Source organism: Saccostrea cucullata, unplaced genomic scaffold (assembly GCF_032062105.1).
Source record: "Saccostrea cucullata isolate Sc308-1 unplaced genomic scaffold, CSIRO_AGI_Scuc_v1 ctg731, whole genome shotgun sequence".
Classification (NCBI taxonomy): domain Eukaryota; kingdom Metazoa; phylum Mollusca; class Bivalvia; order Ostreida; family Ostreidae; genus Saccostrea; species Saccostrea cuccullata.
Window position 1 is genome coordinate 439,949 of NW_026933217.1, and position 19,634 is coordinate 459,582.

The 19,634-nt window shown below is 33.3% G+C and overlaps 1 protein-coding gene across 1 annotated transcript; it reads left to right on the forward strand.

The window, feature by feature from the left end:
* The first annotated feature begins 11,888 nt into the window (after positions 1–11,888).
* LOC134237686 (uncharacterized) lies at positions 11,889–15,915 on the forward strand. Its single transcript, XM_062719825.1, has 2 exons — positions 11,889–13,626; positions 14,498–15,915. Exons 1-2 carry the CDS (start codon positions 12,094–12,096, stop codon positions 15,014–15,016), a joined length of 2,052 nt encoding a protein of 683 aa, XP_062575809.1. The 5' UTR covers positions 11,889–12,093; the 3' UTR covers positions 15,017–15,915.
* The last annotated feature ends 3,719 nt before the right edge of the window (positions 15,916–19,634 follow it).

Below are 19,634 nucleotides of genomic sequence, written 5' to 3' on the forward strand. Positions count from 1 at the left end.
GTGTCATTTGACAAACCAAATATGTAATATAAAGGATGACTGCACTTAACGCCGGTTTTTGGGTCTTTTTCAATCTCTGTTGTCACATTTATTTTTGTTTTTATTTTGTCAGAATCATTTGTGTTAGAGTTTGGTCTATTTAAGAAATAAGGTAATTTTTGATTTCGGGATATAAAAGACGTCACACACAATAAACGAAGGGCTTGTGATGAAAATCGTGGACAAGTAAACATCACTATTTATAGCTGAAAGATGTTTTAAAATGATACCTTATTACTTATATTTACATTTGTGACTTATTCATACTTTATATTTACCTGATTGTGACTTTAAGCGTGTGAAATGCGTTATTTTTCAAACTCAACGGCAAGTATGTAATCCACTGAACGCGCGTCGACCCTTTATGACGTCACTGAGAAATTACGTCAAACGATTATCCATACGCACATCTATGACCTCTTGACCCCGTACCTGTATTCATACAGTTATAGATACGCATTCCTTTTGGTAGTGTTATATAAAGGAAAACATTTGCAAATGTAAATATTTCCAAATGAAATGCAATGTCATAAAGGTTATAAACTGCGTTGCAATAAAATAATTCGTTGTTTCCTTACCCCACCTCTCTGCAAATATCGGGAAATCAGATTTATCTGCCCTTGAATGAAGATAAGATTTATAAATATGCATAAGAGGTGGAGCTAATATTGTTATGAGTTGTCTAAAATTAGAATAGTTAGTGTATTTATATTTAGTGCTCTCTCTCTCTCTCTCTCTCTCTCTCTCTCTCTCTCTCTCTCTCTCTCGTCATATGTTTGTCACTTTTATCTTTTAAGTTTTCAAATAAAGTATATAACTAATAACAAATAATACCGGCCGGTAAAAGTAGTCATTCTTATTGATAATCAAAAGCATTGGCTGATGTCAACAATTTGCGTGTTCGAGCTCAGACTAATGCACAGTACAGAATCAATTATATTCAGATCCGGGATCGAGACCCGCAAACAGCAGTAAGACTAATTTTATTTTTCCTTTTTATAAAAAAGAAAGAAAAACATCACACTTACTTTTTTTTTTTTTTTTAAAAATAGTTTCTTTTATAATTACTTTTCCGTATAAATTAGCGAGCTGGGGAATTTCAATTTTATTTACTGGATCTTACTTTAGATGTTCATATTAAACAATGGTTCAAAACATATACATATAAATGAATCTTTTTCTTCATATGAAGACTATGAACATGTAGAGACATATAATGCACTCAAAAATATATATTTACATTTGCAAATGTTTTCCTTTATATAACACTACTGAAAGGAATGCGTATCTACAACTGTATAAATACAGGTACGGGGTCAAGAGGTCATAGATGTGCTTATGGATAAACGTTCGACGTAATTTCTCAGTGACGTCATAAAGGGTCGACGCGCGTTCAGTGGATCACATAGGCCGTTGGGTTTGAAAAATAATGCATTTCACATGTTAAAAGTCACAATCAGGCAAATTTAAAGTATGAATTAGTCACAAATGGAAATATAAGTAATAAGGTATCATTTTAAAACATCTATCGGGCTATAAATACGGGTCGGTACGAGATTAAATTCAACATAAAGCCCTTCGGGCTTTATGGAATTTAATCTCGTGACCGACCCGTATTTATATCCCGATAGATGTTTAAAAATGATACCTTATTTCTTAAATATTTACATCCACTGAATATTTTCTTCTTTATTTCTTAAGAAAACCCATTGCGTTCATCACTGCATAAACTACATTAGGCACATCACCTGTACAGATTTCTTTATCAGTGGCCGTTCCATCAATGAAACGTACAAAGACGTTCGCATTATTAACACAATAATTAATATTTTTGATCCTAATTAAAATGGTAATTTAAACAGATATAAATATAAACAATAAAATGTCTTTCTTTGTTTGTTATTACTGGAATGAACGGTCGCAGCTATTGCAGAAAAATTCACATAACCCGCTTACGCGGGTTATGTATTTTTTCTGCAACAGCTGCTTCCGTTCATTCCAGTAACAACAAACAAAGAAAGCATTTTATTGTTTAAATAAAGATAGTAAAATGAAATGATTTTGAGATAAATATAAGAATAATCTTATAGATATCCAAGAGAAAAAAGAATAGCCCGTGCTCGATGGGAATGAATTGAAACAGATATCTGATATGGACAATCACTATCGCCCAACAGAATGCGTGTTTCCTTACACGTCACGTGATGGAATTTAAGTATTCGCAGAGTTACCTGGGTATAGAAATCGCGTGGTTAATTAATATTATTCAACAGGTAACAACGTGGTCAAAATGGCCTGTTTACTATAGAGAAAGTGAACACACGAGAAACAGTTTATTCTCTTTTTAACCATGAGCGCATGTTTGTCTATTGATCTCCTTTTGATATGAGGTAATTTATATAAATATACAACTACCATAAAAAGGAGAACAATAGACAAACATGCGCTGACTATGCATTAAGCCTGTAAAAAGCTGGACATACTCATTATCCTATGGAGATTCCAGAATATGCGATGACCCCTCCCTACAAAAACGACTTCGAACTTTGTTAATACGAACTTTTAATTAACGTAATTACACAAAGTTGCAGTTAAGAAATTTACCATTTCTACCATTAAAAATAAAATGCCCATCTTTAAAATTGATTATGTCGCAATTTTTGAGTTTCTTTAAGTGCAGTCATCCTTTATTAAAAAGCAATTAGCATTATTTCTTTAGGTATTTATTTGTTAATCGATTGTCGTAAGAAGACGTGAATTTGATTTCATTAAAGACGTCACACAATTTATGTGCTATTTACATCACCTTTTCTCATCCTATATTTGCTGTATTCATGTAGATCTTAAGACGTCACACCTAATTGATGTGCTAATTATCACACTACAGCTCATCTTGTAAAACTCTAATGCTCAATTTTATCTTGCCATTTAATTTCATATAATCAAATATATCAAATAGTTATCAAGTTCAAAAATATATGTCTTGGATAGAATTTAAAACAAGGATGTAAGAGAATGCACGTGGTTAATAATTCTGGAAATATTTGTCAGAGACTCTTTGTATCTCGTGGCATGCCTGGGGCCATACAGGGAGGTCAAAAGTTATATGACCGCCATGGAAGTTAACTAAACCAAGTGTAGATCTATATATATCTTTAACAGAATTTTTTAAGAAATCAGAGACAAATTCCCTGATCTACAAACAAAAGTTAGCTGAAGAAAAAATGGTATAAAAATCATACAGTCGAGATCTACACAGATGGTTCAAAAGACAACAATAAAGTTGCGTCAGCTACTGTAATGAATTAAAAATAATGTATTAAACATATGAATATCTACTGAGTTTCAACAAGGACTGGAGAAGACATCTTATATATAAGGAGTCCTATAGTGATACATACAGCTGTAAGTACTGCAGACTATTACGAGTGTGGAGGTCGTTCAGAAAAAAATGGTCATGCATCTCTATCAATGGCGAAATGATATCTAGTCATTCCTTGATATCTCAAAAGTGCATATATAATTGGCTGCTACATGTACCTATGTACACCTGTAAACAACCTGCATGGCTGTTTTAGAATTCGTGAATTCATTCACATAAGATTTTCTTTTGAAAAGTTCATAAAATTCAGCAAATGGGGCATGGCGCGTCAAAGTCGTATCACCTCCATGAAACATATTAAATTATAATCATGATACAGTAATGTCAAGTCAGATTGATGCAAAGGATCAAATCGACCGCAAACAGAATTTAATTTTGCATTTCAAAAAGCAATTTCACAATTTTAAAAACATCCATGCAAACAAAGCACAAGATATTCAAAGCTGAAATAGTGATCATTTTTATTTCAGACTGTCTTCAGAGCAAACTAAATAAATAATTTCTTTAAAAATTAAAAGTTTGGTGCATTTACTCATCAGATTCATCGATGTTATGAAGTCAATGATAAGAATTTGTTGAACATGTTGAAATCAAAATGAATTTTTGGGCCTCGCCGCCTCTCAAGATGAACCACGTGTTGATACCCCGGATCATTGTCGCGTGATAATATCCATGGTTTCTACACACTTGGTGCTGCAAGGTGCGTTGCAAAATGTAAAATAAAATTATATATCCTTGTCATTCGCAGCTGTTACATAAGCATATTCAAAACAATTTTTACTACTTGGACAACTTTTCAAATTTTATTCACTAACGCATTAAATATCACGTCATTATTATCCGGAAAATCATGACAATTCCCTTTCGTATCTTAAACACTCCCAGGCTGAGGATTCCTTATTGTAAACTCTTTTTATTTAAGGAATGAATTAAATAGCAACCCAAATTATACTAAATATATACATGTAACCTGGGTTGGGGCAGTTTTTTTTATCCAATCAAATGACGCGTTACAACCAAAATTAAATTATTTAACTATAAATCATCAATTATCTGATAAGAAATGATTAAGAAATTGAAACATGATAACAACAATCAATATTTAGTACTATAAAGCAAGTTTTTAAAATATTTTACTCATGATTTTATATATGAAAAATCAATCAAGAATTATTTTAAGTTCAAAAAAAAGTTTCATTTCCCCATGTGCACTTTCTAGCACAACCAGTCCACAAATAGATCGCTGCTGCGGTCGATATCATATAAAGTTCACTTAGTATACTATCAAATTCCTCTATCAGTACTTTTAGTACTTTGATGGCATGTCCTTCGGAACTCGCAACGCAGTTTCTTCGTAGGAAGGCAATCAAGGAAAACCGAATGTTAAATACACAGAGAAAATTCGATTTTTATGAGTGTAAACAAAATAGACCAAGCTGATGGTTCTAAAGTAAGTCTTTAAATCAGGTAAGATTTTCTTGGAAATGAATTTGCTATCAAGAAATCTTCATATTCCACTGGGCCTGATATTTTATCAGAAATGTCCTTGCTCAAAATATTTACCACAAGCCTCTGAATGCATGCATATCACATGGCCAGGAGGGTGACTGACCTAACAGAATATATTCGTCGAAAGGTGACAGGAAAGGCCTGTTGTGTTATGTCACCCGATATCGAAAAATTAGCAGTCTTTATGAAAGAGCATTAAAATCAGCATTGAGTCTTTTACTTTACAAATACAGAAGAGTATTCTTGATTAAGCTCATGTTTGTTTAGTGTTTACAAACTTTTTGTTTAATTTCCTTGTGTTAGTGAACATTTGCTAGGCCTACTGACAGTGCAGAGGCGTAATTACAAACTTAAAGTGGGGGGGGGGGTTCAACTCTAGAAATTCTTTCACAAGCAAAAAAAAAAAAGGCTTCAGGTTTTAATGAGGGGGCACCAGCATATAAGTACCTAAGTTTTGAATAAATATTAGTCATATTAGTCATATCACACTTTGAATGGTGGGGCCTTAGGCCGTAGCCCCTGGAAGCTCCTGAGTTTTTGTGTAATTTAATAGTAAAACCGGAAACAAAAAAGTGGCATTGGTTAGATATGTATCAAAGTATGGCATTAAATTAATAATATTAATCATATCTTATACTCTAAAAATTTTAAGGGTGTGCGTCCCTCACGCCCCCTTAAATCAGCTATCCAAATTGATATCTAATCCCTGTCTAATATAAGCTGAATGAAAGGATTTCAAATAATGTTTTTAAAGTAATGTTTGACATTCATTACAGGTATACCAAAATCAGAATCCCCAATACTGCAGCTATCTTGTAGAAATTACTTATTTTGATGAGATTTGGATTTCAGACTAGAATTATGTACATATATGTAAAAATAAAAGAGTGCTAATCAGTCTAGTCGAACCCTCAAACGGGGGTATACCCTCAAACGAGGGTTTTCCTTCCCTTGATGCAACGTGCGAAAGCGGAAGTGGATTTCAAGAACGATAACTCTTCTACACCCTTGTTTTCAATTAAAAACAATATTAAAAATGTTTTTGTTTTTATTTACCTCATTTCTGAAGCACAAAAGTTTGTTTACAGGACAGAGGAAATTCAGACGAGCACACAATAAAGTGTCGAAAAATAATAACATGTTAATCATGTTAATTACACAAGATTTGTAATACCGGGGAAGGGAATTATATGTAGTTCAACCTTTAACATACCTTTGACTTTGTATGTTTATTTATCCGTTTTATTAAATTATGAATTAAAAAATCTAGTTGTATCAAGCATGGGGGTCAAGGCACAGAATACGCTAACTTTGAGAGAGAAAAAGTCTCAATTTTTGCAATACTAAACGTATACTTTTTCACAATACAATCTCTTTAAACATCTTTAATCTATCGAATTTGAGTACATACAGAGCTACGAAATAATCCATCACTTTGCACTAGCATATTTTGTGGACCACATGTTTTTCCGTGAAAACGGCACTTTTTTTTAGTGTCTGTGCATATGCGTACCCCCGTTTGAGGGTACGGTTTTCCTACTTCGGTTTACCCCCATTTGAGGGTTCGACTAGACTGCTAATGAATCAGCAAAATAAAATAATTCAAAATCCGGAGGTTTGACAAAACTTACTTTGTTACTATGTGTTAAACAAGAAAAGGGATACAGCAAATAAATAATGACTTTCAGATGTCACCACAAGGGGCAGCTTGTGATTCTCATTTAATAAGGGCCCCACAAAGATTTGTGGGTGCCCTATAGTAATCACTCTGTCTGTCCGTCCGACTGTCCGTCCATCTGTCTGTCGGTCTGTCATTCTTCCGTCCACAAATTTTCTGTTTTTTCCTTATAACTTTTTTTATGGTGGTCCAATTAAGTTCAAATTTGGTATGGTAGTTCAGTAGGCAAAAAGACACATTTTGATGCTAAGTTTGTTTCTCTATGTCCTCTGGTTTGGAGCTGGGGTGGTGGGGTAGATTCCTTAACTTTATATAAGAATGAATTGGCAAAGAGAGATAACTTCTGAAAATGTTCCCATTGTAAACTGAATACTGCAATGAATGAGTCCCTTGGGATTAATAAGCTTTCCTCCTGAATAAAATCCAATGCATTATCTTTATCTGTCACATTTAGATTAATTACCACTCCTGTCTACAAATGAAGATTGTTTTGAAGTTAAGTCCATTTAAGTGGATTGAAGTATAAATGTTTTTACTTTATTTTTGTTGAAATACCCTACACAGTGAGTTCTGATTTCATTGAATTCTTAAAACAAGAAATAAATTAAAGAAGATATATATTTTTTTATTTTTATTTTTTTTTTCTTGCTTCATGTAAAGTCAAGAATATTATTGATTTTTAAGGTAGTAGGATAAAAACATCATTCTATCATTACTGAAAAAGTTCTTATTATAAATTCAGAAGAAAATGATGAGAGAGTTACAATTAATCTCTTGGGATTAATTATCTAGTCTGCTGCAGAAAATTTAGAAGGCTTATCTTTATCAGTCACTTTAAGATTAAAGAAAACCTTTGTCTGCAACTGCTGTTTGTTTTGAAGTTAAGGTCAATCCTTCATGATATGTATTTGCATTCATTGAAGGCTGGCAATTTATATAACACAAGCTTCATTATTGTTCAGATATACATTCATTGTTGAGATCTTCTTTACTGCCTTATGTAAATACAAGGATATTATTAACAGGTTTCTGGATATTCAGGACTTATCTTGAAATTTTAAGCTTATACAGTTGCTGTTTCTTATTTGTCATATATTTTTGAATCATTCCATAAGCTGCACCCTTATAATTTTACCCCATGGCGGGGCCCTTGCTGACTGGTCAGTTTTCTAGTTTTGTTAGATAACAGATGCTGAGTGAAACAGAAACGTCTAAACTTAAATTTATGACCCAAAATCCCTATCCCAAACTGGTGAACACAAGAGGTCTTGATGATTTAATTGCTATATTACAATACTATATTATACAACTACCGGTATGTATACTTAAGAGAAATACCATCTTCGCTAGCCAGAGGTTTCTGATACGCTACACTCTCCTCATAAACCCTTGGCCTACGGTGTTCATAAAAATCGGGATTTTTTTCCAGAGTTCTGATTGGATTTCAGTGCACACCTGTCGACCAATCATCAATTGTTTTTGTAAATGACGATATTTGCGTTTGGGATACTTTTTGACTCTTTAATCTCAGAATTGAAAAACCCAAGTAAACAACGATCCGTAAGATAACATGCAATTCTATGAATAGCTATGGTGTCATCCAATATCTTCTAAATATGTGATTAAGAATCTATATTGAAGCTTCCGATTTGTACTATAAGTAATAAATAAAACATTACTCAATTATTGCTTCTAAATTATTCTTGAAAAAACTTTAATATAGTTCTTTTAAACGTGTCTTTATTTCTGTTGATGACGCAATCTGTGCGTACCTGATAGATTCAAGATCACGTGACGAAAATAATCCCGTCTTCTGACTTCACAGTATGCCAAGGGTTTATGAGGAGAGTAGCGTATCAGAGATCCTTGGCTAGTGAAGATGGAGAAATACTTAATCAGTTGTTGTTGAAAAAAAAAGTTGCCATAAAATGAGGTTTAATATTATTTCAACATAGCTGTGTCGTGTGATTTTGTTCTACATTAATAAGTGTGTGTGTGTGTGGGGGGGGGGGGGGTGTCAGACATACTCTTGCCCCCCAGATGTGAAAGTGAGGGGGGCTAGTGCCCCTGCTGCCCCCCCCCCCCCCCTGTGACTATGCCTATGCAGTGGTATAATTTGGTAGACTAGGTCACTGGAGGAGAAGCAGTATAATTACCAAGCCAGTACCTACTTACAATGTATAATTACGCTTATACCACTGCACCACACAAGCAACAGCTTTTATTATAAGAATAAATATAAAATAGATTTTTAATTTGTCACACACAGTGACACTCTCATGACCTTGTATGAAATGACAAAGTGTGAAATGACAGATTAGCTTTATACTGTTATTATAATCTCTTAAAAATATTTCTCATTCTTTGTATAGAATCGCTTCATACATGTCAGGCACATTATCTGCTTTTGAAATACATTTACACATACATAAATATGATAACTATGTCAAGTACATGAAGTATACAGTAAAGCTCTGTTATAACGAAGTCAATGGAACGTACCTATAGTGTGAAATTGCTTAAAGCTATCTCCGTAATCCTTTTATCCGTATATTAAGGAATTCATTAAATTTATATAGCTGGGGATCCAGTATAACTTATCCTTGAATTTGCAATATCCATGTTCATTAACTAAACAAGTTTTACTTTATTGGGCCAAATTATGGTCTTTTGATTTTCGACTCGAGAATCTTCCAGTCCAGATTGTGATTTTTTATCAACATTCTTCATTTGTCTAAAAGAAATTGCTTCAAACTTCTTGGGCATATCTGCTACAATGTTTAAGTTATTTCTTACATGCTTAAATATATGAGCCACATTTTCTTGATAATATATATATGATAATGACTTCTGTCCAAAAACAATGAAATCAGCTGGTACTACTATATAAAGTTTTAATTAAGAAACCAAAAATGGATACTGGTTCATCTAACCACTCAATTTAATGCCACCCCTTACAGAAATTGCTGATAAGTGACTTATAAGTGATTTATTCTTTTACTTATAAGTTGTTTATTCTGGACATACACTTCACTGATACATTTAACTAATAAGTGACTTTTAAGTTACTCATTAGGATTTTATATGCAAATGAGCTACTTAACCTATAAGTGACTTATAAGCCAGCATTAGCCACTTATGCTTTATGCAGTATAGTCACTTATAAGTGACTTATAAGTCAAGCATTAACCCTTCATACTTTATCAAGTATTAGTCACTTATAAGTAACTATAAGTGACTTATAAGTGAAGTACAACACTACTTGTAAGATCTTAATTTAGAACAGAACTTTCAACCATGCAGGGGTTGCATGATATGTTCAAAGCTATTTTTTACATTTACACATGTATCTGCACTTTAGATGAAATAATCAAGTAAAAATTTTATGGAAAATAATCACTTTCATATGACATTTCTTTGATGATGCAAACTCAACATATTAATTCAGTTTACAAACAAGAATGTTGAACAAAAAGGCAACAAGATTTAATGACCTTGAGGCTTCCTCAAATTTATGAAATCTGAAAGCAACTGAGTCAATTGATTCTAAATTTCATGCAAAGGAAGTTAAAATAGAGAGATGATGTAAATAGAACCTGCTTGTTGTACCTGATGTGAAGGTATACTCAAAATAAATCTAAAATCTCCAACATCCTTTCACAGACACAAACTTGGTTTCAAATTCTTGTTGCTGATCTCTGCAGAGACAAACTCTCGGATTGGCTACCTTGAATACCCATAGTGCTCCTTGAGAGAAGTCTAGTATAGGGTAAAAATTCTAAGTCCACACTTATACTTCGCTCATACCAGTGATATGTAGCTCATCTTTACAAGTGAAGTATTAATGAAATCCATTCCTCACTTATACTTACTTTGACTTATAGTACACTTATAAGTAAATTTCAAAATTTATATGTGACTTATAAGTTACTAATAAGTGGATTATAAAACACTTATAAGTTTCTATTAGTTTTTTCTGTAAGGGACCATAAATTTTTTAAAAGATTTTGTGTTTCTGTGAATTGCCTAGTTTTGTAGTTCAGCATAGTTGATGTGGTTGAAAAGTTTAAACCACATTTGATTACTTGCCCTGTAACCCATACATGTATGTTATTGTTGCTGTATATCATACAATGAATAAAATCTAATTAAAATTAGATCTTTGATCTGCTCCAGTTTGACTGTAGCAATGAAACTGGAGGGGATCAAAGATCTAATTTTAATTAGATTTAAATTAATATGTATGTGACGTGGAAAGATTTTAAGAAAAACCATATTTCTACTTTACTAGTGCATAGTAAAACTTTCTTTTAACTAGTGCCAGGGATGGTTGATTCAGCTTCATTATAATTATCATGATTATATAAAATTAAAGTGTATTTCATTATATCCATTATATTTACTGTAACAATATACTGTAAAATTATATATACTGGGTATTTTCATGATGACAAATTTTCAAGGTTTTAGGAAAAACTCTTGCTTCATGAGGATTTTATTTTGTGGATGGTTAATATTTTAGTAGTTATTTAATATGTCATATTTTACATTTCATGGTGGACATAAATTTATGGGTCTCTTCGTACCTCAAAAACAACTAAAATTAACTCACCAGGAAAATTTGTGATTTTTATCATGTTTATAGTATATCAAAGTCATTGGAATGAAAATCACTTGTCTTCAGTGTGAGAATCAATTTATTGTAAGCCTGTTTTACTATATTTTTATAATGACAGAAGTCTCTGATATTAAGAAAAGAGTCTTTTGAGTATCATTACCATGATTACATATTGCAAAAATTCAGCTTTATAAATTAAAGTTAGAAGACAGGCATATTAAACTGCAAAGGATTTTAACACTGCAAAGGATTTTAACCCTCTACCCGGCAGTCACGCATTTTAACGTATGATATTTCCTATATCTGACACAAAATCCCGCATATACAGTTTCCCCGCAATCACGCATTTTCACGCACTTTAAAAAGTTGATTTAAACTTTAATTTATTGCCAAATTCCTTCTGGTTTATTCTTGTTAAAATCTCATAAAAGAAGAAAAGTTATTTTCTTATTAATATATTATTTCGTGATATTATTTACCGGGTATGCTAACCTTTAAAGAAACTTGTACCAGTCTATAATGTGCTTGCAGGGAAACGATAACATCATATTTCTATATGACGTGACATTAAATGTATGTTGCATAACAATTCAGTAAGTTGTAAAGAGTTAAAACTTTTCAAGAAAGTTTTATATAAATTATTATTTTCCATTTTCAGAAAAATGGTACAGTAGAACACCAGAGAAAAAGCAGACTCCATGAAGTGAATTGGGAACTGAAATTTGAGTGTCAACTATCAAATCTGATGAAACAATATGGATTTTCATCGATACTGAAAAATAAAATAAAATTGGAGTAGAGACAAAGCTTCATCAGGATATGATAAATTCAGGCTGAGTAAAACATTTTCAAGATTTGAAAATAATCATGGGGGATGCACCTGAAAATAAACAACATCTAGCAGAGAGTCCCCCAGAACAACGCCTGTCTCGTTTGTCAATTCCATCAACTTCACAAAATAAACACAAGCCTTCGGATGAGCAGAAATTAAAAGAATCAAAACAAAACAAGGCCAAAAAATTTCCCACCAGTCAAGGCCACTTCAGTTTAAGCACAAATTCTCCTAAACTTTCAAGTCTAAAACAGCCTTTGAGACATTTTCTAGTGTCTGACAAACCATTTTTACCAGTAACACCTTCAAGATTTACGCTGAACAAGAACTGTAATTCAAATGCACCCTTACAACTAAATGCTCAAAAATCTTTACAATTGTCAGATAATTACAAGAAATGTAACTCAAAAGCACCCTTAAAACTTAATGCTCAGAAATTTTTACAATTGCCAGATAATCAATTGAAAGTGGATCAATCAGGCATGGCAGTGCTCAGTTCCAAGGAGGTGGAACCCAAGCATGTTGATTCATCTTCCACTGCGTCAACTGAAACTGGTTGTACGAATAAAGTCTCATATACTTTTTCTTCTACACATGGAAGTGAGAGTGCAGTAGAAGGAGGGTCCCTCGAGGAACAATATCTGCTATCTGACAATCGTTGGAAATCTGATCTGTCACATGTGCCGTCTTCAGAAGACATTAAGTCTGAGGGCTTTGATTTTTCCCTTCAGAGTTTCCCAGAAACTGATTCCATGCATCAATTCTCCTCTGAAAATTCTCCACAGCCAAATTCAAATGTTGCGACAAAATCTTTTCATTCCTCATTTAGTGAGTCTCCAGGATTCCTTTCCATTTGCAGTGACTCAACTGATAATTCTTCATGGCAGGGAATAGAAATCTCCAACGATGTTAAAGTCTTGGATATATCATTGAGTGATTTTCCAGACACAGATTCCATGGGCAAGGACTCAATTGAAATTTTCTCAGAGCATGGAACTGAAGGGTCTGATAAAGTGAGAACCAGAAATTTTGATTTATCTTTTATTGAGTCCTTAGAATCTGACTCCAGGTGCAGTGACTCAACTAAAAAGTTTTCACAGCAGGGAAAGAAAGGGCCAAATTCTGAAATTATTCAGACCAAGGCTTCTGAAACATTATCTGTAAAGCCTCTCAAAACTGATCTCATGTGTGAAAATTATTCACAGCACAGAACTGAAGGAGCCAATTCTAAACCTGTTAAGACTAAAGTCTATGAGACATCAATTAATGAGCCCCCAGAAAACAATTCCATGTGTAATAACACAACTAAAACTCCTCTACAGCACAAAACTGAATCAACAAAAGAGCAATCAACTATAGGAGAGAGCCATGTCTCTGTTTCATTCCTACCCATCCCTCACTCTGAAGTGAAGCGTCTTCCTTCCCAGCATAAAAAAGGACGTATCACTGAAGAGGGCAAGGATCAGTTAAGCTTACGGGTGTCCAGAGTCGGTGAACAAGCAAATCCAAAAAAGAGGCAGCAGCCGAGTGGTCAGTCGAAAGACGTGAAAGAGAGGCTGGAGAACTTGGTAAGACAATACATTTGTTTCATTGTTATATATAAGGCATAAATCTGCTTTTATAAAAAGTCAGAAAAAAATATGTTAGCTGCCTTTTGAAGATTTCAACCTAACTCTTAATTTTTGGGGGCAAAATAACCACTCTCCCTCCATCTTGGCTTGGGTTTGAAATACTCCATCACTAAGTGAGCTGCACTTGTGTTAACAGGCCAATAAAGAACAAATTGAAAAGAAAAAAAATCCTCATATTTTTGTTATGTAAAAGTAATACAGGAAGGCTCTCTTTTTTTTCAATGAGCATGTTGAGATGGGAGGCAATTCCAATGAAATATTTTATTTTGGTTAAGTTCAATACCGTATACAAGTGAAAATCTTAGCAGGACGTAAATTTAGCTAGGGATTTAATTCTCCTTAAAAATTTGTTTTTTTATTTTTAATAAGAAATAAATTTAGCAATTTTAAAATGCTCACTAAAGACAATGCTAAATAGGCTATATCAAATAAAATGGTATTAACTTTTAATGTTATGATAATCTAATATTCAATTTTAGCAATCTCAGCACTTAATGCTATAGGCCTAATACATATTTAAATAAATACTTGCTAAAAATTCTGCTTATATACTGTATGTGGAGAAACACTAAAACACAGTTTTTATGAATATACTCATAGGGAAGTAATTTTTATTCCCCAAAGCTTTAAAATATAATGCTTACTTACAGTTGATATAATGAATTACCTTTTACACAAAACTAAATTGCCTATCCCTGACACATAAGCATGTGTTATTGTAAATGACAGGTCCAAGTCATTTTAGAAGTAAACCCCTTACTTTCTTTAAAAACTCATTATCTCATGATCTTTACTGTTTCCATTTCAGGAATTAGAGGAAAGCCCAGAAAAATCTTATGGAAAAAGACAAGCTTTAGAACAAGACCGAACAGAATCCAACAAGAAGCTCCGAGCTCTCAAATGTGAACACTGTAAACACTTAATGCAATCAAAAAACATGGAATTAGCTAATAACCTTGATATTTCATGTGAGATTTGTTCTAAAGAGTTTGATTGCTATTGTGCTTTGAATTTTCACAAACTGACCAATCACACTGAGAAGAGATCCCATTGCACAATATGTTGCAAGGTTATAGGTGACTCTGAATTATCCGAGCATTTACAGAATCGTGCGCAGACATCACGGGACCTAGTGATTACGTGTAACACATGTAATGCCAACAGAAATAAATGGTCCAACAGAACGATTTTTAAGAAAAAATCTTTCTGTACTCACCTGCAAGGGAAAGACACTCTTTATAACAATGTCTTAATCAAATGTCCTCAATGCTCGGCTGAGTTTGACAGACTGGAGATTTTTGAAAGTCATAAAGAAAAAATGCACTAATTTTCAACATGGTTCATATTTATAAGAATCAACAGATTAAAAATTTTATTTTCACAGTTTGAAGGTTTTTAACTTCAGTATATATTTTTATATACTGGCTATGTAATTTGTGCGACTGAATACAAGTATTTTTACAATTATTGTACATGATGTACAGATTACATGTAATTCTTGCCCCAAGAACACCATTATCTCAGATACCATGGGTATGTTGATGTGATTTTGAAGTCTTGTGTTTTCTTATTTTTTTTAGGTATTTTACAGTCAATATCTCAAATCATCAGATAACTTGATTTTTTTTTTCAGTCCCATTGAGTTTGAAATATCCAGGCTTGACTGTAAATGTTTTGTTTATTTGAACAAAACTCAAAGAAAACCAATTACATTTATGTCGGCTGATTTCTTTCAAAGATACTGAATGGAAATATTCAGGTATTGAAATTTCTAAATTTAAACCCAAAGAAAAACATTTTTGTATTGTATTATTTGATTGTTATTGGAAAAATTGTAAATTGTAAATAGCAGAAATTACTTGTTACATTGGGATACATATACATGTAGTTTTCACCAACTTGAAGTGTGCTATATGTAGCAAACACTTTCATGCTTTGGAATTCACTTAATAACAGCAAGGCGGTTTTTCTTTCCCAATGTTTATAATGTTATGTATTAAAACATGACATACATTGTATACAATGAATTACTCAGTTTATATATAAACATACTTGTCCGTCCCTGGCTTTTCTGTATAAGTGTGTTTAACTGTATCAGGTTTGAAGCAGCATTGACTGGCTTAAAAATTGCAGGGAATTCATGACATTTCATGTCTTTTTTATACATTGAAAATTGTACCACCTGTTTAAATATTGTGAACATCAAATAAAAATGTGTGAATTAAATTTAATCTTTCAATTTCATTTTAATATAAGTGTCATCCATGTGGCACGTACAGTAGTTAGAATGTCTGCACTAGAGGCATTGAACCTTACATTGCAGATTAGAATCCCACTGGGTGAGACATTAGAAACCAAGGTCCTGTGGCATAGTAGGTACTGCTATAATAAGATTTCTCACTGCTCAATGGCCATAACCCAGATAGCATGCTAACATTGGGCCAACGTTGGGCCAATGTCATGGGTTACATTGGGCCAATGTTGGCAAATGACATTGGGCCAATGTAAGTTTTCAGTAGGCCCAATGTTGGCCCGATATGTTGGGCCAACGTAAGCCCAATGTAGAGAGTTATTTCTGCAGATATTGGCCCAACGTTTGCCAACATTGGCCCAATGAATGCGACATTGGGCCAATGTTGGCCCAACGTCATCAAGAACATCGGGCCATGTTGGCAAATGAGAGCCCAATGTCATTTTGCTCATTGGCCCAATGTTCTCGATATATTGGACCAACATTGGCCCAATGTGTATAAACATTTAATTGTTACAAACTTGTATATTAACAAATCCGATCGTCTCTAAAATCAGAAAAAAATCTACCACCAATCCTATTTAATAAATACAAGTTGCCTAAAATAAATTTACAAGGCTTGTTAAACTTCTTACAATTTATCATAACAAAATAAATTGTCAGTAATTAAATTTATTGTTTCTATACAAGAGAAGTAAATGAAAGTATAAAATAACAAATGTGTTTTGATACAGTTAAAATTTTGAATAATTTTTTTTAGATTGAAATTCGTATCTAGTAAAATAAATTTCAAAAGTTTTCCACTCATTTAACTTATCATATACAATTTTTGTAAACAGGTTTATATGTCCTCCATTGTATTTTTGAACGGATTTTCTTCTTTCTTGTCCTGCTTGTTTTTATTTTTCCTTCATGATCGGACTCAGTGAAATTCCATAGAAATTGATTCAGCCTACAAGCGGTTAGTCCGAACAGCTCCTTTAAATAAAAAATAAAACCCATTTTATTAAGCAAATCTCAAAAAGCAGTACTGAATTTACACCATTGCATGTTTATAGTATTTTTAATTGATTCTGTGTATTCGAAACTATCACTACATAGGATATTCGATTATTTGTAGATTTAACATGTTATTACTTACTTTTTAAATCCTCATTATCTTTGAAAAAGCCGGATATCTTTATTTGCCTTCCAATGGAATTTTTCAAAACATGGCAGCAAATACTCTCCTCTTCATTCACCAAGTTTTTTCCACTAATTAAATAAAATGAGAACTTAATCATGAGAGATTTGATTTCCCTGAAACATGTGAAACACAAAGTAACAATTCCAAAATTTGTTTTCTTAATGGTAGAAATATAAGAGAAATTTATGAAACGAAAGTGACCCAGGGAAAAATTCAAAAATATTCAAAAATTAAATTTACAAATTAGATTTTGATTAAGGTAATAATAATTGACATAGATCAATGATACATTTTATTTTATAAGTTTTATACAGAAAGGATACAGTAATTAGCGACTGATCTAGTTACATATTTAATTTAAACATGTTAAAAATAAAGCAAACTTAGAAAAAGATAAAGATCGCATGAAACAAACTTTCCATTTTGTGTTCTAAAATCTGAAATACATGTTATTTGAGAGGTAAATATAGTACTTACATTTCGATCCGTATGTGAAATGTCTGGACATAGCTATAAAAATTAATCCACATTAAAGAATACACATTCCAAAGCTCTCTTTTTTAACACAAAATCTTCAACGTTCTGCTGTAGGAAACATCCGAGATTAAAATGTTAGGCGTGCTAAAAGGATGCAGATTTGACCATCCTGTCCTATCAGATATCACAATTACCATAGAAACTGGCCAGTCTCACGCTGTGCAAAACCCTGGCCTAATTGTTTGGTCAGAAAATGTTCTCTTATCTTAGAATGTACCCCCTAAATGCAACACTTTAGAAAGTGTGTGTCTTACTCGTCTTAAATTTTGTAAAATATGCAAGTTAATTTAAATTTATGTTATATTATTCTCAAAAACATTTACTAGTACTTTATAGAACTAGTAGTGTTTAAATTAACATTTACACATATTTTATTAAAGTTTCACATTAAATTAAAAGATATAGAAGTTATATTACTTGATACATCGTCATGCATGTTTTTAGGTACTCGTGGTTGGTATATATGTAGCATTAATGTACACAATTTACTATATTTTTTTTCTTTCACCTTTCCATCTTCTTGTCCGATCTTTTAACAAACAGTTCACATGTTTCCTGAATTCTGACTTCACTTAAAGTTGGTTCAACGTTGTCTATACAAAATATTGTATCGTAATAAGGTCGTGACTCACCAACATTGGCCTAACGTTGGGCCAATGTTGAACAAAATCTGCCAGCTTAGTGGCGACATGCTAACAACAATGGCCCAACGTTGTGTCACTGTTGTGTCCCCAACCAACCTCGGCCTCTGAGTAAAATATTGTAATGTTGACAGTGACCCAACATTGGGCCAACGTTGTAAACAGTGGTCTTACGTTGGGACATTGAAGTGTCCTCACCCCAGCTTCTAAGTAATAAGTGTTATGTTGACATTGACCCAACATTGGGCCAACGTTGTATACCCAACAAACTACAACAAAATAAGAACGTGATTCACCAATGTTGGCCCAACGTTGGGCCAATGTTGTACTCCCATCAAAATCTGTCAAATTAGTGGTGACAAGCCAACAACAGTGGTCCAACGTTGGGCCAACGTTATGTCCCCAACCAACCTCGGCCTCCGATAAAATTGTAATGTTGACATTGACATTTTTTGTGTCCCCAACCAACCTCGACCTCTGAGTAAAATAGTGTAATGTTAACATTGGCCCAACATTGGGCCAACGTTGTAAACCCAAAGCCAACCATCGGCCAACGGTCCAACCATTAGCCAACGTTGGGCCAACGTAGTCATGCTATCTGGGAAAGTGCTGAGTAAGGACAAATTCTTGACTGGCAAGTGGTGGCTGTCTCCTTTTGAGTGAAAATTATGAAAGGGATGTTAAACCACATAAACAAACAGATAATCATTGAAATTTTATATTTAAGGAAAGGAGCAAGATATATTCTGTATGTTAATGGTAAACATGTATGATAATCATTGATTTGATTTTTGCATAACTGTACCATATTACATTGTTCTTTAGTCATCATATTTAACATATATAATAAAGGCCATGTTCAATCTTAACAAAGGGCAAGGTCAAATTCAGTACAAATAAATGGATCAGGCAGATTTCATTGCTGGAAGCCAGAGAGTTCAGTTGATAGCTAGGGCTCCTCACTGCATGGAGATTCTAGAGGCTTCTCAGGGATCAAATTCTGGTTTCATCCTTGACAATTTTTCTCCCTCACTAAATAATTCATTGGTGCCTTGACCAGGATTGTGACAAGGTAAAAGACTGCCATGCATGTAGGGAAGAGCTTTGGTCTTGCAGACAAATCATTTATGGAAGGAAAGTTGTGGTGGTCAGGCAGTTTTATATATATAGGGACCTAGCAGCTAGAGTTTAAACCATGCATGATCTACTTTCAGACCCTAGTTCGCACCCTTGCCCATTTACATGTAAATTGATATTATTCAATCTTGCTTGTTATTTAGATACTCAATTTGCAGGCACGTAGCAACGGGGGGGGGAGGGGGGGGTGCCC